Source organism: Planococcus citri, chromosome 2 (assembly GCF_950023065.1).
Source record: "Planococcus citri chromosome 2, ihPlaCitr1.1, whole genome shotgun sequence".
NCBI lineage: Eukaryota > Metazoa > Arthropoda > Insecta > Hemiptera > Pseudococcidae > Planococcus > Planococcus citri.
The window spans coordinates 52,294,335-52,319,131 of record NC_088678.1 but is presented as its reverse complement, the minus strand read 5'-3'; the positions used below and the strand labels follow the sequence as shown (position 1 = coordinate 52,319,131).

At 32.8% G+C, this 24,797-nt stretch overlaps 1 protein-coding gene across 2 annotated transcripts in view; it reads right to left on the bottom strand.

Moving 5' to 3' along the window:
- LOC135836413 (solute carrier family 2, facilitated glucose transporter member 6-like) overlaps window positions 1-18,526 on the bottom strand; it is a 75,479-nt gene extending 56,953 nt beyond the window's left edge. The window contains exon 1 of one of the 2 annotated variants that reach the window (XM_065351236.1): window positions 18,393-18,526. Coding sequence is in view for 1 of the 2 variants with exons in the window: in XM_065351235.1 (XP_065207307.1) it covers window positions 731-782 (52 nt within the window). In the remaining variant the exon portion in view is untranslated. Of the gene's footprint in view, window positions 1-730; window positions 1,074-18,392 lie in introns of those variants that run through there. The other variant, XM_065351235.1, reaches the window with a different exon arrangement.
- Window positions 18,527-24,797: the final 6,271 nt, after the last annotated feature.

The following is a 24,797-nucleotide window of genomic DNA, read 5'->3' as shown; positions in this document are numbered from 1 at the left end:
AAACGTCGCATACTGCATATTTTTAGATTTTTTACACCTTTCAAAATCAAAAATTGGGGTGTTTATTTAAAATTTTGGATTATCCGACCTTGTTGGGTCGGATAATGCGAAATGAAAGTCGGATAAATTTGTACCGGATAACCCGAAAGTCGGATAATTCGGAGTCGGATAATCGAGAGCCTCCTGTAGTGTTCATTTTTTTCATCGCGAGTTGAATGAACGTTCTTTCAACAGTTTTCAAAATTATGCTAGAATTTTTTCACTTATATTTCAATATAAAATGAGTCAACATGCTTTCAAAAAAAAAAAACTGTCACAGTAGGCCCGGTTATTTTAACTACCAGATTAAAAAATAATTATAACAACTCGTTATGCTCACGCAGACGGTCGTAATTTGCTAGAAGTTCAAGTCAAGTAGAATGACGAGTATTTCGCGGAAGTAAATTAACGATGACACGAAGAGACTAACAACATGAAAAAAAAATAATCGTCGAAGTTTCAAAATCATTAAAAGAATAAATTCCACTCCAAAAATTAAAAAAAAAAGAAAGAAAGAAAATGAAAATGACATTTTTCTCGTGATGCAACGACCGAAAAATTATTTCTTTGTAAATTGGAATAACTTTATATATTTTAATGCTAATCTAATATCATCTATGTACTTAATTACTCCTACTGAGTAATACACGAAACCGTTGAAAAAAATAATCACAAAATACAAATAACTCACCAGGAATGAATATCAAAAATTGCCGAAAATGGGAGAACGTGCACAAATACATAATTTTTTTTTTCACTCGCCAAACGAATTTACTAAGTTTAAGTGTAAAAAAACACAAACGAACGTATTGTTAAATGATCGATTTGTAAACTGTTGTAATTTTCAAATCAATTGTTTGAAATGGCCAGCGGTAAACTGAGACGATCGAAGCATTAAATTTATTTGTTATGGGTTCACGATGAGCGCGCGATATATGACGCTTTTTTTCGCTCGCTATTACACATTTATAGTACTCTCTCGAAAAAAAAACTCACGATACCTAAGGACTACAAGTACCTACCACGTTTCGAATTTGCTCGATTTTTTTTTGAAGATTTTTTATCTCTCATACAGTACGTAACGCAGTGTTGATAACCATATAGTACATACAATTTTTCCCCCACCAACTGAGTCAAGCAGGCAATTTCTTTCCGAAGAGGTATTCTCTCGAATCACTTTTACGATCCACAGTGGGAATTTCTTTCTGGTTTTTTGTATTGAGGAATTTTTATTCGAAGGCCGCGTCGAATATCTACGTCGGCGGCGATTTTTTTCGTATTTATTTCTTTCCGGTCTAGGTGCTATATCTTTACTTCTTCGTATGAGTATTATACCACACAGCTTTGCTATCTACCTTTGATTTTATTTATATTATTAAGAAAAATAATAATTAAAAGGATGTAGAAAATATGCAAAAACTTATCAAGTATTAAATACTTCGAAATATTTTTTTCCATCTTTACAGCTGCGAAGAAAAAAAATCACTGTGAATAGAAACTATTTAATTACGTTTTTGCTATCGCGGAAAAAATTTCATTCTCAAAATTAAACTACAAGGGTTGAATAATAACTAGGCTCAGATTAAAGCAAAGCCGCACAACTTCAACTCTGAACTTCACACGCTCTTTCAAGGGCTTCTTACTGTATAAGGAAAAACTCGTCTTTTTTCCCTCCAAGAGATGAAATCTTCCCTCGAACGGTGTTCCAGACTCATAAATCTAGGCCTCGTTTATTTTCTCGTATTATTAATAGGATGTTCTTCTGTTTGCAAAAAATTCGATATCTCGAAAGTTCAAATGGTACGAGTGCAAAAAACTTCATCATTTTGCTTTACAATGTTCTCTTAATATGTTTTACCACTCGAGACGAAACGTGAGTTGAAACATGCGCAACAAATTGTGTTTAATTTGAATTTTCATTAAAGATCTACTAAGAAGAAAAACAACCATTGATCGTTTAATCGTTAAGCTTTCTTTTTATTTTAAAATTAATTAAAACATGTGCTGATTTTTGAACCGTGAATTATAGAGAATTCTATCTATGTATTTGCGTGGTTGATTCATGTACTTGATGAATTATCTCAGAAAGTTATTCAGTCAATTACGAATCATTTAATTATTTGATTATAATTTCCTTTCAAAAATGAAGTTATTTTGGAAGAATTGGGTATGATAAAGAAATTGTGAATTTTTGAAAAATGTTCACTGACTGATTTTTGTTAATTTTTTTTGTTTCATTTATTATTCAGGGTGCTAACACTACTTGGAAAATCGGAGGACTTTTTTAACTGTTTTTTCTTATTTTATAAAATTTTTATCGTAAAAATTGAACATATTGTTGATAAAAATATAATAATTGGATTTCTTAAAATTTTGATTCACACTTAAAGAAACTCACGGAACCACTTTTTATTTGTGAGAAAATAAGAAAATGGAGAATCATATTTTCCTCATTAAATCCAAAAACTCTATAGGAGAAGTAACAGTAAAAAGCAACATTTCTAAACTAGGATCACTCTAAATGTGGGTACTTACAACTTAAGTAAGAATAAGAGAATCACTCGATTTCAACTTTAAATGCTCCTTATATAGTAAGTAGCTAATAAAAATTTAGGATTATTGTATTTTCCCGCAATTTTGTTCAACTTTTTGACTATTTCACCAATTTTATGGTAATTTTCAATATTCTGATGTCAATTTCACGGTGCTTCAAATGTAAGCAACTCGTTAATCAACATGATAAGTGCTGAAACCTCTAAATTTGGGACTCTGAAGTTGTTTTTCTTAAATTTTTGAAAAGTCAAAAAAGCTTTTAATAGGAAGAAATTTTCAACTTTAGAGATCATTTGGAAAGTGTAATAAAAATAAATAAGAGTTACTTATGGGATTTATAGGCTCATTTAAAAAAAATAAGAATAGTTATAATTCAACATCCAACATTTTGATTTATGAGGTTTCAGAACATATAGTACCTATTAACTAATTGAGTATGGCAGAAAACATACTGAAAAATGTAAAAACGATTTTTATGTTTTTTTTTTTTTTACAGAATTGTGGATTTTAAGGTTTTTGTTAAGGTCAACCAAATTTGAAAAAGTTGATCAGGATCATTACTCTTCAGTAGTTCCATATTCATATCAAGTTTCAAATCAATAAGTTACAAACGACCAGGCTTTGGGGTTAATTAAAATCCTTGCTAAACACATTTTGGGAGGTACCGTCCTTCCCCCATCTTCCAGGATGCGAATGGAAAGCCTTTCATTTGGTAGATAGGTACTTATACTTTCTTACTTAGGTATATCTACCTTTTAATACAAATGGAAAATAGAAATTGAAAAATAAATCAATGGATATTAAAACCATAGGGTATAGTAAAGAATGTACATAAGCTACCTACATTAACTAGATTAATATTTGTATGAGATGATTTGAATTATTGGAACTTATCGTACGTACCTTATTAGTAAGAATATTTAATCGCTATTAATCTTTAATATTCTCCGTTCTTTATATGAGTTATATGTAGTTTCATAATTATTAATTGAAATACCTATATTAATCACGATTAGAATCATCAGTGATTGAATGATTTAACTTAGAATTGCATTAAGTAATTCTCAATGATTTGGAGAAAAATTGAAAAATTCGTTTGAAATGCTTTGACGCACTATAGATATAAATTTGTGATATACCTACATGAACTGTTCCCCTCTTTGAAAAAAGTCGTTAAAATTGTTCGTGATGAGGTCTAGTAATATGAACAAAATAACTTCATCTACCTATGTATCAGTGTATTTTTTTTTTCGGTTACCTACTACATAATATTTTGCTTCATTCTGACTTGATTTCCCTTCCTCTTTGGTTCTAATTCGTGACTAAGTGTAAATACGTACACATAGGTAGGTAATTAACTGAATAAGGACAGGATTTTTCATGCATCATAACTATACTTCGTAAATTTTTGCGGCTTACTAATTACTTTCTCGGACAAAAAAAAATGAGCAATATTTATTTTAAAAAATTATATTACTTGGATACCTAACTAATCATTCATGTGCATCGTAATTGAATCACCATTTATTTTGAAAATCTCTCATACACACGATACTAAAAATCAAATCCTGATTACATTATAAACTTTTTAATTCTTTAGATATACCTAATTAGGTACCTAGACCTACGTTCTACTAAAAGTCACAAAAATAATTCCAGCCGAAGAAAAAAAAATCGTTCAAACGCGATGATGAAAGTCTCAGAACCTATTTCGTTGCATTCGTTTGAAATATTCATTTTATTTTGATCGATAGGAAGGTATCGGTATTCGCATTTGATAAATGTAGACAGGTCCTACGTGAATTTTAAAGTAACCAGAGCTATCTCTATACCTATCTATACAAGAGAAAATTGCTTTGAAAGAAAACCTTATGTTTAACAGATAGGTTGAAATGAAAAAAATTTCGACACTCGTAGTCGTATAAAACTTCAGTTCATCAACCAGAATTGGTTTATTCATTTCACTTTTTAATCTCGGTAAGATTAAAACCTTGAAAGTTTCACTGCTCTTTTACAGGCTCCGGCTCCATCTATCTGATTCATACATAAATCTAACGATAATTACAATTCGCAATAGAATTTTATTGAAAATAGAGTAAAGGCTCTACCAGTTTACCATCGAGTCGAGTAAACTTTATTCGCGTCTCCAGTTTTCACTTTATACCTTTCATCAGTTTCAATACAAACAACTCGACGAAATCTACAGCAATCATAACAACACCGTTTGACTAACTTGGCCAAGTCCTTTTCTCATTAACCTTACCTAACTCTTGCATCAAGTGGATTTCAAATCAATTTTATTGAATGGGTTGTTAATTATAAAGTTGACTTTTTATGGTAAATGGAAGATGTGAACTTTGACAAGGTATATGTTGAATATCGACGATTGTCACGTTTTGATTTTAACGAACTCGAATTTTAAATTCTTAAAAACCCAACAAAAATTGAAAAAATCTTCTGAGATGTTTGTTTAGTGTTGAATTCTCATGTTTTTTCCAAGGTTCAATTTTCGTAAAAAATTTTTTTGATTTGAAAAATGGTTTCTTTTAAACTAAACTTCTAAGTCACCCGAATGTGAAAGTTTTTTAGCAGGTACCTACCTTTATAAATTGATTCGAGTTTAAAACCTATTTATTTACCTAAGTAACAATTTTTTTTTAAAAATAACAAGATAAGGCTCTGGGCATTTCTTGACGTCACATTAGACAACTACCTACCTACGAGTATCTCAGATTTGCAAATTGACTCAAAAAATGAAAGTGATTTGCAAAAGTTGATAAGTATCTTTTGATATATGAGATGTCAAAATTTCAAATACCATAAGTAATAGCTTGTTTTTTCGAAAAGTATGATAAACAAATGCCAACTTATTATCAAAACGTCGAACAACTCAACTTTTATGCATCTATACTGACAAAATGCATAGATACGTATTGAAGCACTTGTATTTATATCAACGTTCAAGCTTTAAAACTCTAGGTGCCTATTTCATTTCACCGAGACTCGCTCGTTTTCTCAATTTTTGGTGCAAAAGTGATTCTAAAAACATACGTCTTATACCTAACGATGAATATGAAAAATTCGTGTTTAATAATTTCAACGTTCTTATGTGTATTATTCGTGAATACGGTCATTAATCTAGCAGAATCGGGACCTGTTGCTGGATGTACTGTATTTGTACTAGCATGCGATTTATTTTTCGCTGTGTTATGCATACCCGGAATCGGCATAATTTTAGCTTGTCTTAAGCTACCACTTTTAATGTTTTTGGTTTATAGCGCATTTTGTGCTTAATTTAAAAGTACATATGATGGACCTAGATGGCAATTTTTAGGATAAAGTGCTGAAGTGCTGTAGTTTTTGAAAACAAAATTCTATTTTAATAAATTTAGGTATTTACAAGTGTTTTAACTTTTTTTCTCAGCTCACTCATTCTGAAAACACAGAGAAACAGAAATATTGTAAATAATTGTGATCGCCAATATTGTAATGTACTTACAATGAATTTGTACGCTTCAAATTTTTAAAATAATTATAGTAAAAGCCACTTATTAAGTATTACCTATAACGGTTAATGTTATAAAACGCTTAATGTTATTATTATCATTCAGTCCTGATCTTTTATATCTCATAACATAGAAATTCCATAGTTTATTTTGATTGGAGCATCTGATTTTGTTATAATTTTCAACTAACTTTGACGCGTTTTTTTTGCATTTTTATACAATTTTTTAATGTTTTTTAACACGTTTTCATCCAGTTTTTGCCTGATTTTTCTGAAATTTCAGAAGTTTTTTCTGATTCACATAATTTTTAATAGGTACTTTTTTTGTAACTTTTTGAAATTTCAACTTATTTTGAACACTTTTAGGTACTCACAATTTTTGCGAAATTTTACTAGTTCAATGACTAGGTACATACCTATTTAGTAAAAAAACTGATCATGTGAAAATTTTTGACAAAAAAAAAACACTTTTTTAAAATTAGTTTGTGTTATAATTAAGTCACTTTATATGTTATTAAATTGGGCAGGGACAAATGTTATAACATTAAGCGACTTTTACTGTAAGTAAGGTAGGTATCTATAATTTGTTTTTTTGATTTGGCATCATCTAATATGCTCCCAAATGAGGTTACCATCCATTTCCCCGAATCCATGAACCCGAAAACTAAAATCCCGCTTGTCAAATACCCAAAAAATATTTTCCCGAATCAATTTACCCGAATATCATTTCCCTGAATGACAAACGTTTGAAAAAAAAGTGTAAGAATTTATATTACAAAAGAGCACAGTTTTTTAGGGCAGTTCTTAACCAGCTGAGCAGGCGACTGCTCAGGGTGCTCTTCGGCTCGTCTTTTTATTGCCAACCAAACTTGTTCAGCAGAACATTTTTTTCGGTTGGGAGGATGCTGATGATGGGACTGATCGCTGCCTTTGATCACTATGATGTTATTGCGTCTTCTGGTAGTCGTTATGGCCCGTGCTGGGCATGTCTTTGATCTTACTTGCTGGCAATCCCAATACACCTTGGAGTCCTTGACCTTGGACTTCACGTATATATTATAATATGTATATCAGTTTGATAAGTGGCGCTTTTTATCGATTATTCTTGCCGCCATTTTGATTGATTGTGAAGAAGGAAGAAGTGTAACCTTGTCCTTCAAGGAAGGTAACATTTGCGATTTCCATGACAGGGACAAACATTCAGAACTTTACCGCATTCGTGATTTTCAATTCGGGAATTTATTATTAGGGATTATGGCATTTGGGATCATAAAACAGCACAAATGTCATTTGGAAAAATTGATTTGGGATTTTATTGTTCAGGATTTTGACATTCAGGCAAAAAAGCATTCAGGGGGATTTGATTTGGGGAAATGTACTGGAATCCCCAAAATGATTTTCATTTCAAATTTGGTTGTGGGGTAGTGAGATTGAAGGGACCAAACATTTAGCTTGTTGTATCTGGTCTCATAGCAAAACTTATAGCATTTATAACGAGTTGCTCGTATTTGAACACTCGTTATAACTTATATCGCACCTCGGGAGTAATAAGGTAACATCTCAAAAAAAATTGATTTTGATATTTTTGCATTTTTGGGGTTTGTATGACCCCCCTCAACCAAAAATTACACTTTGAGTTGGGTACATTATCTAGATCTTGTAAAAAACGCAAATTGCCCAACTCAAAATCTCAACAACATTGCAAGTTGTTTGGAGTTATAAGGGTACATCTCGAAAAACTCCACCTTTTTTGAGCAAATTTCGTACATACAAAGTGCTAACAAATAGTTTTGATTGTTTTGAATGTTTGTCAGTTGGAAATAGTCACAAGGAGTGCATTTTTTATTGGTTTGTACCAAAAAATGGAAAAATTTTTTTAAATTGATCACTTTTCAGAAAAATAAATTTGCACATATCATGAAATTTTAGTTTTTTGAGAGAAACTCAAAAACTAAGCACTCTAGAAAAAAACTAACGACATTATGTCGATTGGAAATTTAATTCTCTACAACTTTGATAGCATGAAATTTTTTTTGACGCTTCCTTTCGCCTCCACATCAACTTTAATGAAAGGTTATAACTCAAAATGTTTTCCAAACATTGAAATACAGTGGGTTCCGCTTAATGTAAGCGCGTTGGTCCAAGGCATGTTCAACTCTATTAAGCGAAAAACTCTAATAACCGAAGCGGAAAAAAACTGCAAAATTCCAAATTTAATTGAAGTTTCATCTTTTTGATGGTTTTTAAAGGTGATTTCAATATTGTTTGTGTTTTTTAGTTACAGTTAATCTTTTAATACACTTTGAACACCTTTTTTTTTTACAATTTTTATAAATTTTTACAAAAATTTCATCATCTCTTGCTGATTTTCACCAATTTCAACATTTTTTCATCCAATTTTTGTTAAATTTTGCTGAAATTCGTGATTTTCTCCAACTTTTAAAGATTAGTCCACTCTATTAACCGAGTGCAATGCTCATTTTCACTATTATAAGCGATAAAACTTGCATGTAAAAAGATGCAAACGTTCCGTTCCAACCCATTTCAACTCTATTAAGCGAATTTCTCTATTAACCGATAACACATTTAAGCGGAACTCACTGTATTTCCTCTTTAAGATTTTATTTTTCAAAGTGTTCTTATGCTAAATGAAGGTAGGATACCAGATCTTTAAAATGAGGTGCTATTCATTCCTCACAATTAATTAAAAGTTGATAAAAATAATGAATCAAGTTTTCAAAAAAAAGAAAATCACTCTCCTGTAAAATTTCACTTTTTTGAGATGTGACTTTATTACTCCCGAGGTGCGATATGTAAGTGGAAGCAAAAACATTCAAACAAACCAAATTTCATAAATGAAAGCTTATATGTATGTACTACCCTGAATCCTTGTTATAATGAGCTCTTTCTTACAGGTAGCATTATTGCATGTACATGTTTAAATGACGTTGTACTTGGGGCCGAGCATTTTGCTCATTATACTTATCCAGAATCTTGTACTAACCAATCTCATTAGTCATTACATATGAGTGATTTCCACTGTAGTTTTTGCATTTGCTTTCACCATATTGGTTAATGGTTGCATTGGTTGCTAAGCTCGCTTTTAAATATCAACTTGAAGCATCCCTACTATTACCTACTTTTATTAAAATTAAGTCGAATAAATTTGTAACAAATTAGGACATTTAACTAAATAAAATCATTCCTAGGTACACGAATAATTGAATAAAAAACCATTAAAAACTGAATTCCAAATCAACGCCTGAGCAAAAAATTTAAAATTGAAGATTTTTTTGTTTGGTTTTGGGAATACACGGCCATTGTTCCAAACTGATTTCGGTTTTATACAGATAATGCATTTTTTGCAATATTGTTTTTTTTGTAACTTCTAAAGTAGTAGAGTAAAGTAATTTTATTAAAATGAAATCGGATTAATTTCCTTTTTTGAATATCAAAACATTCATACACGAATAAAGAACAAAACATTAAAAATTGAATTCCAAATCAGTCATGTTCAATGACAATATATGGCTGAGCATGCCAACTTGACACATAATTTTTAATTTTTTTTTTTCACAAAACTTGATAATTTGCCACTGAACTGCATGAAAGTGCTTATGGAAAAGTACTCGCTGCCTTGACATAGGTAGAATCTTATGCTGATAAGAAAGCGAAATATCATCCGTATTTTTTATTCGCGAATTATTCATCTTGACAAATTAAAAGTGAGACATTCTGAAGTATCGAGTATTTTGAACTTAATATACTTAATCTGAATAAGTAAGTTGGTAGATATACTTAGGTTAGTTAATTTTAATGACTCAATAAATTCATCTCGTTGTATGTATCTATTTCAACTTATCGTACGTTGGTATCTTTCGAATGTCAATTATTTTATGAACCTATTTCTTTTGTTTCAAATGGTACTTGAGTACATACCCGTGTTTGTTCAACTAAATCTTTATTGTGGTTTTTGATGGGAAAAAGTAGGTACCTACACAGGTAATTATTCTCTTAATACGTATGTGCTCGACTGCTCGTGTTTTTCTTATCTGAAAAGAGACAAAATTAAAAAAAGTCATGCGTTTCTTGTACACGTCAAAATTTCCTATGTTGTTGAAAATGTCACACTTGAAATTGGTTATTTTCGAATACTTATTTATGATCCATTAGTGTGACAATCGAGCATGTGTGTGAATACGTATATAACAAAACACTCGAGTTGAATCGAATTAGCAGCATAATACCTTCCTACCTATATTGAAGTATTTAACGAAATTATACAGCTATAAGATGGCAGTAAAGGTATCTAGATGTGCATTATTTTCTATCTTGACAGTTATTTTTGGTTTAAACTTGACGCTTTAATTCGGAAATCGAACTTTTTCAATAAATTTTAATCATGTGTATGTTTCGAGAATCAACGCGTCTGTCACACGTTGAGTGAAAAACTTCCCTTTGGGGAATTTTTCGCTGTTTAATGCCTTCTTCGAATCAAGCCAAAATCAAATGCTCACCAGTGCGAGTGGATTATTCAGAATTCAAAACACTCGTCATGAAAATTGACGAGCTGCAGGTATTTTTTTCACAACGGGGTTTTGGTTTACTTGAAAATTACCCAGACTGAGAAAGCAAGAAGGCGTAATATTTTCCCAGATAAAATCTATAGGTAAACGAATTGAAGCGAATTATTTTCAAGTTTTCGTTGGCGTGATTTTTGTCGGTCTTGTGTAAATCGTAGGTACGTACTCGTATTCCCCAAGTAAAACCTACGTAAGTTATTACATCTTGCTGAGGTTTTTGTTTTGGGGAAAAAAGGCCATTAGGGCGGGCAATTTTAAAATTTTCTGGACATCGGTTTTCTGTTCGTGTTATTGTTTGTATACTGAGGTCGGTTTATGGGTTAGGCATTCTCGTAGTTTACGGTGATACAATAGCAAAAAAAAGTCTCGTAGGAGTTACTCCTGCCTATTTTTCAACTTTTCAAGCGTTTTTCACAGAACGTTTTTGTTGATAGATTCAATTTTTTTTCTCGTTTGTACTTATATTAGCTCGTTTCATTTGTACAGGTATCTAGCCATTGGAGTGTGAAGTTGAAATGGCCAATGTGTTCGATTCATCTTCAGTCAATTATTTCGATGAATTTGCAAATAATAAGTAAAAAGAACTCCAAATGGAAATTTCTTCAAAAAATTGAAAATTTGCAAAATCTGTATTCCGGACGAGGACTGGGTGGTTTGGTACCTAATGTAGTAAGCCTGTTTCATGAATTGAGAATTAAAAATTGTAATTTTTCCCTGCAAATACCTACCTAATTTCTTTATCTAGGTGAAGGTACCCCTAATTCATTCATTAGCGAGCGATTTTTTAATTTCTGAGCAAATAATTTACGAACTCATATTCTTCAATTCTTCTTTGATGAATTCGTAAAAGTCAAATTTTGCCACATCTTCTTTCATTGGATTCCTTTTTTAGTGATTCAGTCGTACTCGAATGATTTGTTGATTCTGAGAAAATCATAATTGTTCGCGAACGAATTATTCACAACTTTCATTGGCATAAATTAAAAATATAAATATACATACCTATTGTTCGGTCTTGTCGTATTTGATTTGATTTTCAAGCAATTCAGCCGTTCGCGTACGGTTTTTCTCCTCTGAGCAAATCGTTCGCGAACGAACAATTCTCAATTTTCTTTTTTAAAAAGGATGTTTTGTTTTATCTCGTCGTGTATTTATAATCGGATTCAATTTCCAAATGATTCATTCGTTCGCGAACGATTTCACTTTTTTGAACAAATTGTTCCCGAACGAATCATATTAACAATTTTTATTGGCATATTTAAAAAAGTTTTGTTTCTCCTTGTCGGGTTTTGTCATTTGTGTGAAAATTAAACAACACTTTCAGTAATTTGAAATTCGCCATCTTGCCCCAACAATTTTGTTTTTTCAAAAAATTCTCAGACCCTTGGTTTTTATTGAAATGCGACCGCAATGGTCGCATTATGTTCAGGAATGTGACTTTATAGTGTTAAAAAATATCTAATTTACAAATTTTACTTGCATTTTGTGACTTCAATTTCACTTCCTTTAAAAAAAGTGCAAATTACTGATATTCACGACTTTCACGTTTTTGGCTTTTATTTATATTTTATAAGGTTTTAGAGGGAGTTTACACTATGTAAGGTTGCTGCACACCTTGGGACACATTAATGATAAAGTTTGGTCTCTCACTCTACACATCCGTAGAAGAAAAATGCGATTCGTCATCTTGCCCACGTCGCCAAATTGCTGTTTTCTCCCCAAGTGCGGTGTTTCCAATGATACATCAATCATTTGATCACAGTTAAAAAATGTAAACAAGAACGGATTAAAAGTTAAAAATCTATAGGTACCTACCTAGATGTTTTGTGAACTATACCCGTACCTCTACCTACGTACGTATGGTAGATAACGTAGTACTTTTCAAGCTCACAATTCGAGGTTAGATTATACCTACTTCGATGATTTTGTACATGAATAAACCGAAATACCCTAAGGTGTAGGTAGAAATATCTCGCTTGTGACGTTTATTATACGTTTAAATACTCTCGCATATTCTTTTTTCCACCTGATATAACTCGCTAGCTCGAAAATTCGATTTACAGGAGTATTTTGTTACGTTGAGGGACTCATTTTGTCGTAATTCATCTCGGCGTGGCGGCGTCGCCGCGTGACTTTGGCGAAATATAGAATATAATAACACTTCATAAGTTAAACGTTCTCATTTAAACTTTGACACGTTTATGTCTCATTTCGAGGTAAATTTGATAAACGAAATGTCTAACTCAGTTACGTTCGAATCAACCAAGAAACCCTACACGTCGAAATGATAAAGGTTTTTGGGTCGAACAATTTACGCGGATTTGGCGAATTGAAATATTTCAGTGGGTTGTTTTTTCACCTGCTTATAGTTAAAGGTGCCAGATTATACTCGTTTTTGGACATCAACGTACCTACCAACCTATACAGTACACGATTAGAAAGGGTTAAAATTGCTAGATAAACGTTTGAAATCTTGCAGTGATATTTCGACGAACTTGCCAAATTGTTTCTGTCATTAAGTACATGCTTGAGTGCATAGACACGGGTGCAGATAGGTACGATATCAACAGTAGGGTATATAGATTGTAGATTCCGAGCGTATGAAATGTATTTAAATTCTAAACTTTTCGTTCATACGGTTTAGTAGACATTTGCTCACAAAATCAGCCGAATTCTTTGTCCAAACGTAATAATAAGGGATGTAACGAAATTTAAACGAACGTGAAGGGTAGTTCTATCGTATTAGAAGTATAATTGAAAACGTGTTTTACCTACTGGTAGCCTGTCGAGTACCACGTACGTTTGAATACATGGAACAACAGTCAAAGCAAATAAAATCCAGGGGCCTTAATTTTATGCGGATGGTATTTTGATTACCGTGAACCATATGTGGTGTGAGGGGGTGTGGGTGTAGTCTACGTAGAACGTACCTATAGCTAAACAAAATGCTAACGATGTGCAGCAGGTACATATTCTAAGCCACGAATTGCATATTTCAATCTCACAAGCATTCCATTTTGTGAGATACGACTTTATGAAACGTCTTTTGACGAAGAACTTATGCATTTTAAAATTAATTGCTCTTATATTTTGAGCAATTTTATGGAATAAATTGAAGAAACATTAATGAAAAAGGCGATGTATCTCGGTCTAGGTGTCTTCTAAAAACACAAATCGACGAATAAACAAAATACCTACTCTCAAAATCTTCAATAAATTGCAAAAAAGTATACTATATGACTGTGCTATTTCATTCAATTGTCTTGTACAATTAAATGACTAATTTTTGACAACAAGCCTCCGACAAATTTTTCGCTTGACCTTGGAAATTGTAGAATAGAAAAAAGGCATACGCAGCATCGCACACGAGAACAGACTTTTACTCGATTTATTTCAACTTGAAAAACTTTCGAAAATTTATTCTGCTCTTCCTATACTACAATTAATGCTTGAGAAAAAATCTGCTAACCTCGAGAAAAAACATGAAAATTTTATAAGCGCGTACGAGAAAAAAAAATTATGGCAAAAAAAAGGATAAAAAATCATGGTTAATACGTGAATTTTCAACTACAGAATACAGATATAAGAATTTCCGAACCATATAACAGATTTGTCAACATTTACAAAAATAAATTTTTATGAACAAACAATACAGAATCTTGGACGAAAAAATTTCGTTAGTTTGTAAAAAAAAATAGGAAAAAAATTTTCAACGCCATGAGGCATGAATTTTCTCTCACAATTCACAGCATTATAAGATTTAGGTAGGTACCTGCATGAGAAATGAGAAGAACAAACAAATCACGACTACATCTACATTCGAATTTTAAGCTTCTCATGATTTTTTTTCTATGAAATAAATGATGTATAGAGAATCTCAAGCAGGCTTAGTTAAAAAATAAGCAATTTTTCTTCGATAGGTATTTTTGATCAAGTGAGGTTTCAAATTTTGAGCGTGTCTAATCTTTATTTAAAATTTTTATTACACTTCATCCGTATCAAGAACTTGTCAATCGGAGCCCATTCACATTATTCAAATCTACTCTGATTCGGTCTTTTGGTTTAGTTTGAGAGAACATTTAAAGTTTCGAACGCGAGTGACCTCGACCAAAAATCCACCTGCATCCAAATAATTTGGAAGAGAGGATAGGTGAAGTGTTGCAAAAATCATAAGAAAAGTTAAAATGGGGAATATTCGAATTTTTTCACCCGCGGAATGAGCTCATTTTTTCGAAACGATTGCCACAGTTTTTGAGTTCAGGAGCTTTCAGCAAAAGTTGACTTTTTCTCTAGCAATTTCAAATTACCATACTGCAGAAGACGTCGAAATATCTATTCAACTTCGGCAGCTTAAAAATTTAACCTTGTCATACGTTCCGACATCGACATTACAAATCAATCAGTGCAGGTGAATCGCTCTTGATTTTATTTTCGGAGTTTTCAATTTTACTCTCAGTTGTTCATTTAATTTTATGAATTTTCAGTTTCATTCATGGCGGCATTTCTCATGTAGGTAGGTATCTAAGGAATTTTCAAAATTTTCAATTAAATTTCCAATTTTCTATTTCATTTTATTTTATGATTTCAATAATACGTTCAGCGTTTTCGATTTCATTATCAGTTTTCCTAGATTTTTATTTATTTGATTTTATTTTCAGTTTTTGGTTTTATTCCTTTCAGTTAATCATTAATTCATTATGGAATTTAGTTAGAGGTATTAAGCATTTGTATTCATGTGATCTCTCAATTCAGTTTCAGGTGTCGTCTTATCTACCAGTGAGTATAAGGGCTCACTTAAATATTCGAAAACAATTTTGTTGCAAAATTGGTCAATTTTCTGTACCTTTCTATGTTTATTTCATAAATTTTGGATGGAAGCGCTATTTTATTATTATGAAGGAAATTTTTGAGATAAAAGTTAGGTGTAGGCAGGTAGACATGACAAATAAAACTTTTTGTAGCATCTCCATATGTGAAGTATCACCTTTAAAAATAGCATGTATACGGTTACGTGGAAAATACGCGATAAAATAAGGGTTGAGTTGGTAGTTGGTACAGGTACTTCGTTGGCTGTATAGTAAGGTATGTGACTTTATTAAATCGAGTCCATTTCGCTACAATGTACATAATACATACGTACAACCGAATACACGAGTTCTATTATTATGGAAAAAGGTAGATAGGTATCATCTAGCATGGAAAAAGTTTGTCTACAACTCTTTCACCATATGGGAAAAATGTGTTTCAACTTTTTCACGATGAGGCAAATATTACCTACCTACTCGTTGGTATACATAAATCTGTTGTTGGTGAATTTGTTCAACTCGGACTTTCGGTTGATTAATGTGTTATAGCGGTAGGTCTGGGTATCGCACATGTACCAAGTTAAAAAGTATACCAACTTTACATTGACGATAAATTTGTTTACTAAGCGTCAAGTATGCATTGCGTGCGGTAATGGTAGCGTGAACAAATAATCGGTTATCTTATCAATTGGGAAATTAAACGTGTCTGAAGAAAAATGTCGAGCACGCAATTTAAAAAAGAAAATAAGTGGGTATTGTTCCTTAATCTGAGTAGCCTGGCACTGTATCGAAAAATAATATTTTAAACAATTTTTTAACCAATAATTTCAAGTACTCGTGTAATAAAATTCACCATCGACAACGTGATCTACAAAGCCATGTGCGTGGAAGGATATGGGAGAATTTCGCTACGAAATTCGTACTTCTACCCATCTATGTACTTGAAGGATTTGAGAATAGCTGACGTTATTACATACAAGTATGTAATGAAGTTGAGTATGTTTATACATGTATAAACAATAAGCGAGTGTATAGCTGAAAAAACACTTGTAGTTGTGTGCTAAGCAAATAATATACCTTCGTATGAATAGTTCGATAAAGGGCAAACATTTGTACAGTCTTAGATTATTTACCTATTTGCTTACGATTTTTTCGCTTAAAATCGGTAACACTGTTGAAAATTTACGTCTTAAACGTCAAGATAAAATTTTAATTAATATCTTGTCATCGGACTCTAGATAAATGCACGACAAAACAAATTCAATTATCACGTGCTCGTTAAATGAGACGATGTCGGTCGCGATGATATTTAGCAGCAATTTAAATGTGCAGCGATTTTTCAATATCGCACAATCTGTGGGTGACAATTCGAACCCGAATTTTAGTACATTGTCGAATAAAGTCGATGATTTTTATCCAACGAATCGAATTCGAGGGAGTGATTTGCCTCGTAATTACCTTTTATTTACGTTTCCGTAAACCTCACCTGTCAACGCGTTTTATCGCCCATTTGTTTTTAAGCCGAATTATCGAAATGATTTTCAAATTATATTATCCACGTTTACTTAATTACATCATCGATGTTCATTTTTTCAGCCCTATGTATTTGTACCTGAATGTGCACGTGTTTCTGCCCACTTCACGTATAAAGATTTTGATTTTTTGTCGTTTGCTGTTTAGGTACTACATAAGAAACAAGAAATATCAATAATGCTACACGAATTTCTATCCCAATGAATAGCTTTTATTTCCTTATTGTTGTCAAGTTTATGTGATGGGTAGGTACTGTAAATAAAGCCAATATCGGAGAGCTTCGAACAACAGGCATTCTCGTCAAAAATTCTCCAAATTACTTAACCAATGTTGACAAAAGCTGCTTATTTTTTCCTTTTTACAGGCCTCGAATACGCGATTACGAAATTATAATGACGTGGTTTCAGAATCAAACATGAGTTGAGAAGTTTTCCAATAGTAGGTTTGTTTCTTTTTTTTTTCATCCCTAAATTCCCAGACATCGAAAATTTTGGCGAGTAATTCGTTTGAAAAAATGATACGCAGTTTTGAGAAGTAAGTAAGAGAAAAAAAATAAGATGAGAACTATTTCTATTAAAAATTACAAAAAGCAAGAATGATATGGTTTTTTTTTAGGTACCTATATACAGTGAAAATTCATACTCGCGAGCATTGAACGACCTTGATGAGTAACTTTTAGGAATGAAAATCAAGTCAAGGACTTATAACCACTTCAATCTACTGGCTGTGAATTTCGTTTCGAAAATTTCTTGCATTTTTGAAACAGGTACGAGTAGGTGAAAAATTTACTGTGAAAGTTGAATCTTCAAGTTTTCGAAATTTTGGTAAGTTTTTGAAAATTTTAGGAGTGCTTGCTATAAATGTAGGTATACATAGATCAGTTTTTAATATTATCCCCACTTCGTATTCTAATTAAAATGATCTGACTCAGGAATGTTAAAAAAACTTCCTTTCTGAGGATTTATAATAGATTTCGTACCTATGTGAAATTTTTCAGAAATAACCTTGTGGGAATCTATGCACTTCGCTGAATAAAACTTTGCTGCACCCTATGGGTGTCTATAACTGTGAAAATGAAATCAAAAAATCAAAATAAAGTCCAAAACTCTGCAGTAATTGGAGATAATCGAAAATAAAATCGGAAAACCAGAAAATTAAATTGGAAACTGAAAATGAAATTGAAAATTTTGAAAAGTAGGATGAAAACTAGGTACATGAAAAAGTGAACGTAAAATCGAAAACCACTATAGTAAAATGGATAGCTCTAAAAATAAGTGACAGTATACCTAAAAAATGAAAATGAAATCAAAAACTAGAAATAAAATAGAACACTGAACCCCCCCCCCCCCCTTCAAAAAAAGTTGAAGTACTTACTTAGGTAAGCTGAAAATGAAATTCAGCCATATTTATCATCTATGTGATCCTTTCGATCGATTTAAGCACATATTCAAAATCTTTTTATATACTACATACATATAAAGTACACCATTACACCATTGTTGTTAGATGCGAAAAGTACATCTTTATGAGCGACTAGGAAACTGTAGAAATAAAGTACTTTATTTGTACTAGTAAAATAAAGTAAGTGAACATTATCTCATCTTTCATCAAATCAATTTGTAAGTTTTTAAGAAGTGGTAACACTATTACCTGTGATGCAAATAGACCGGTGGAGTGGAGTTATCAGTTGATTAGAAATTTTCATGTACGATTTCTGCTTTGGTTATTAATTATTCAAATTTTCATGTGCAATAGTGTACACGTCTTGTTATTTTATTATTGAAATGTTTAAAATAAATTCCACTTCGAGTTCAAGTGATTTACATATCATCATTTCATACAGACAATGGTCAACGATTTCATATTGATCACAAATAGAATGCTCGATCAGGTTCTTAAGTTTCGTGTTGAATGGCGTTCAACTCTTTGTATGATCATTTTAGTGTAGAACGTGTTCATAATAGTAAGTCTACTTCATAGAATCGCGTAAATAAGTAGCTGTATAAATACTACATATGTGTACGTAGACGACCTACGTAGAATCTCTACGTAACTAGCTAACTGAAAAGTGTATCTCTTTCTGAGTAATCAATAAGTAGGTACATCATCGAAGTTTTTCAATTTCGTTCGTTAAAAAATTTCAATCACCAAACACATAGTCACTCACAATGATACAGAAGTTGCTGCTGTATTTTGTGCAAAGCTATTTGAGTATTCTACGGAATCAATATGGAATCGTTGACCATTGTTATCACTCTGAAATGATATATAAGTACCGGTACGCATCTACACATATGGATAATCGTTTAAATGTTCTTGTGATTACTAACAGCAATAGAAATTAAACTCATTCCGTCATTCGAATCATATTTTGAATCAATTGTGTAGATTACAACTTGACAAGACAAGATTTCTGGTATTCTCCATCAGTACTTGACTGATTGAATACATACAGCACAAGCAGCGACTTTTCTGTATCATTCTGAGCGACTACGTACTGTGATCGATGTTTTTTAGCGAACGAAATTGTAAACGGTCAACGTTGTAGTCACTCAGAAAGATACACTTTTCACTTCTAACAACAATTAGACGTAATGGTGTACTTTTTATATGTACGTAGTATATAAAGCTATTTACGCTACTCGTAGGAAGTGGACTATTATGAACTCGTGCGTTATTACAACGCTCGCCTTCGGCTCGCGCAGTAATAACGCACTCGTTCATAATAGCCCACTTTATACAACTTGTAGCGTAAAATACCATTGTGCCACTTCAAACCCAAAATTTTCACCAGTACGATCATTTTTTAGAATAAAAAATTACCTAAAATATTCTAAAGCTTCCCCATTTTACTACCTATATTTTTTGACGATTGAGAGAACCGTTGCAACTTGTCAACAATAGGTTATGATTGAGTTGAAATTTTGTTCACTGAATGCGCATGTTCCTCAGACTTCAGAACCAAATTTTGAGCTGTGAAGTTGGTTTTCCGATTTTTAGCGAATTCATGAAAATGGACAACATTTTCTGAAAAAAATAGTAAATATGTATTATAGAGATATAAATCTTAAAATCCATTCAAATTGTAAAGTCGACTCCCCTCTTTCCTCCCTAAATCAATTTCCACGATTTTCGAGCCAATCTGGAGTCTCAAACATTCTCAAATCACTCCAGAAGGCATTTAATGAATTTCGGCAGCTTGAAATTTAATTGTGTCATGTAGTCGAAATTGCGAATGGATTAGGACCATCGGTGTTGAATAGAAAATCCAAAATGATGGGTCGAAAAAATGTGTTTTCTCAGAAGTACCATACACTGCTGAAAATCTCACATTAAAAAAAAAAACAAAAAACAAAATCGTCAGTATTTATTGGAGGCTCCAAATCGGCTCAAAAAATATGGAAATCGATTCGAGGGTTTATTTCAGAAGGTAGACAGTAATTTGTTGCAATATATTGATGAGTGGATTTTTTTTAAATTTGAGATTCTTAGCTTGTAAAAAAATGTACCTACTATTTTCAACCTATCACCTCAGATTTGCGATAGAAATTTAAAAAGTCAGAGAAATAAATCGAAAGCAGAAAATAAAATTTAAAAGTGTGAACATTAAATCAACAACTAGGTCTAACAATAAAATCAAAAACATGAAAGTGAACTGATGACATTGAAAATAAAGCTTCGGCTTTTACCTACTTACATGTTTTTAATCTACAGGGTGCGAAATAATATCGTGAAACCTATCGTGAAATCCAAAGAAAGTTTTTCATTAAAAATATGGGTTGGCAAAGTGAAACATATGCACATGATAGGTGGAATGTTATCATATCAGTCCAAAAACCAATCAAGTGCTATCAATGACCAGATATTCGAAATCAATTTCTTGGGTCATTCATTCTAGTGTATTTTTCACCATAAATTCAGCTGAAAAAAAGTCAAAAAGTCACCTGGTGACTTCTGGCAAATCTGTCACTAAAAGTCACCAGGATTCACAAAGGAGTCACCGAACACTAAAAATTTTTGGGAAATATATAATGGCACGACAGAGAAATATATTGAACGACAGCAAAGTTCAACGACGAAATAGGGTGTTTGCACGACAGCCTTAAATGCACGACAGCATAAGTGATTTGAACGACGAATTTAATAGGTTTTTGAACGACGACCAGTGTAACGACAGAGATATTCACATTGCACGCCGAAAAAAAGGAATTCCCGACAACATAAAATAACCTGTGAATTTTACGAGACTAGGTTGTTCAAGTATCAAGAAGTCCCTGGAGGCTCCAAAACGACTTGAAATTCGCCTGCAGTACTTCGTATCGTATTGAAATTAGTTTTTAGAATAAATTTCAGCTTTACAACTCCAATTTGATGGAATTTTGGGGGAATTTCGAGTTTCAAAAATCTGCTGGAGGCTCCAGAACTGCTCAAAACGGGTTGAAACCGTTTCCAATCGATTTGGCATGTCGAAAATAGGGTACATTCCAAATTTCAGCTTTCTTGGTCAACTTGGTATAATTTTGATTTTTTCCCTCATTTTTGGCTTAAATTGGATTTTCAAAAATTCACCAAAAATCGAAAAACGCACTTTAGCATTTGAAATTTTGACAGGTGATAAATTTTTGCATGATCTTTCGATCTACCTTTGTAAGGTTTGAAAAATTTCGTGCAAGTCCTATGTTGAAACGTAAAATCTGCGATTTCGGCTGACCTGTCAATCAAAATGGCGGCCATTTTGTAAGTAAGGCCAACTTTTTTTTGGGCAAGTTTGCTTTAAAATGTTCCTTAGGATGTCCCCTTTAAGAAAAAAGTTGTCCCGGAGGATCGGTGGGGGGGGGGGGGTGCAATTACTCCTATTGTCATATGCCGGACTATTAGCGATGCACATTCGACTCAAACTTGTCACTGTTCCAGAAGAGGCGCCAAAGCGATTCCTCTAGGCCAAAAACGTAAAAGAGGCCGGCCAAGTAATGCTAAGAAAGCGTTGCTGAAGCAGTGAAGAGGTAGATGGATGTATTTCGTCCCATAACATATCTACATGATCGATTAATTTTTATATTCAAGAAAGAAACACATATTCGAGATTTCGTCGTTATTTTATACAAGAATGTCGTGCATTTTTTAAAAATCTGTCGTTGACTGCTGTCGGGCGACTTTTTAATTTCCGTCGCTGATTTTTTTATGTTGTCGTGCAATTTTTATATGGTCGCTGAATAAACTTATTTCGTCGTTCAACTTTTTTTTTGTCGTTCAATTCTTATGTGGCCGGGCATTATATTACTTCGTCGTGAAAACTACTTTTTTTCGTCGTTGAAACACCCTAAACTGTCGTGCCGATAAATCCCACCCAAAATTTTTTTAAAGGTTTTGAGGACATTCTCGTGATTCTTCAATATGAATTGACCTTGAAAAAGGTAAAAAACTCACCTGGTGAATCCTGGTGAATCTGTCACCAGGAGTCACCAGGATTCACCTAGGAGTCACCAGGTATTCGAAATCAATTTCTTGGGTCATTGGGGCATTCTCGTGATTTTTTCCACCATAAATTCACCTTTAAAAAAATTGAAAACTGACTTCGAGATTTCTGGTGAATCTGTCACCAAAAGTCACCAGGATCACCAGAAGTCACCAGGATTCACAAAGGAGTCACCGAACACTAAAAATTTTTTTCAAAGGCTCTGAGGACATTCTCGTGTTTCTTCAATATGAATTAACCTTGAAAAAAGGTCGAAAACTCACCTGGTGAATCCTGGTGAATCTGTCACCAGGAGTCACCAGGATTCACCAAGGAGTCACCAGATATTCGAAATCAATTTCTAGGGTCATTAGTGCATTCTACGAGTAGTGTATTTTTCACCATAAATTCACCTGGAAAAAGGTCGAAAACTCACCTGGTGAAGTCCCCAGAAGTCACCTGGATTCGCCAAAGAGTCACCACTCATTGTCATTCACTAAGACCAACCAAAATATTTAACAGAAATCTTTTTTATGGGTACATGATACTTCTGTGCACCCTGTACTAGCGAAGTAGGTAGGTACCAGTTACCAACTTTCATTTTTTCCTTCGAACATTTGAAGTGTCATTTAATGCCAAATCAGTCAAAATTTGCTCAAAGGTCGAAGAGTGATTGATTTTTTTATATTTTGCATGTCAATAAAGGTCATCGAATCAAACGATGAGAAATGGTGCAAACCGAAGGTCCTTGCTATTTGTGTGGACAGGAAGGGCTTGAAAAAGTTTTCAAAACGGGTGAGGGCAGATGAAAATTCCACGTGCCTCTGGTATAATGGTTCTGTTCTAGGTAATCAAATTTCCTGTTCAAACTTTTTTTCTTTTTTTCATTCTATTTTAAATTTTAAGGACTATTTCCTCATGGTGTGAAAATCAGTGTTGCCAGTTTTGATAATGTCAAAAAATCAGTTCAAAAACTTGCAATTACATAAAACAAAAGTATGAACATCATCATACTTAAAAATTTTATTACTTTTCCTAGTGATTGCTATCTAATGTAATTTTTAAATTTATACGAGTAGTATTAGGTATAATGTGTTTTACATTGTTTATTACTCATCGAATTTGCAGCGCATCTACTAGCTGTTTTGTTTCATGTTTGGGTGGTCCGGTAGTTGCTGGTGGTATCTTATTGCAAATTTACGAATTTCTTCTATCACGCTAGGTGTGTTGAGGTTCTGATGGATTTGATCATTGGGATTTTGCAAGCATATACCAGGGTGCACAGGTGACTTATATACCCAGCCATTTATTCTGGCATCTCTGTATTTTTTCAATGTTACTTTTTTTTTAGCTATTCCCCGGAAGGGTGCTTCGTAGGTCCAAATTGGTTAAATTATTAATTTATAAATCAACAGCTTATTCTGAAGCGGTGTTTTCAAACGCCTCTCCTGTCCGCAAAAAAAACCGTATACGGACCTCCGATTTGCGCCGTTTCTCATTGTTTGATGACCTCTATCAACATGCTGAATTATGAAGAAAATCGATGACTGTTCGAGCAAATTTTGGCTGATTTGGAATGGAATAGGTGACCCTCAAATAAAATTTTTGTTCGTTAAACCATCCCCATCATACGAGAGTTTAGCATAATCTGGAAAAAGTCGACTAAATTGGAAACATTACGTAGGTACTTATTTAGAAAATTCTAAACTACCGAATTTCTTGTTTGTTGATAACTCGGAGATTTTTAGTTGTGTATTCCTTTCCTTCTAAACATTTGCCCTATTTTCCGTTTGAAAATCATCGCAACAATTTTCATTTGCATTCATAGGTACGAACCTTTTAAACATGTCAACAACTTTCTGTCCTCTCCACTCCCCACACTGTATGTTTTTCTATAATATCGCAGTTATTTTTACTACTTACTATGTACATTGGGTACACATCTTATATGTATTATGGGTAGGTAGCTAGGTACTTATTTGATTTTGCACCAAACTTTTCGCTAAAAAATCATCTGATAAAAAATTCAATTATTAACCAAAGTAAACATCACCTACTCGTCAAATATTCTCTCGTAACTGATGACAATATTGCTCTCGGCGATAATAAAACATATTTCGAAAATAATAACGACCCTTGTAACAAGCAGACGGTTGATACTTTCGCACACCGAGGTATTTTCATCAAAAGAATTTCAACGTGGTAAAAAGGTCAACATTCGATGTAGCCGCAGCTCAACTCTCAAATTCGATCCTCGAAAATGCAATTCAAAGGAATTTTTACGTTGAATTTTTTCAAATAAGCTTTAGCAGTACTTACCCTAC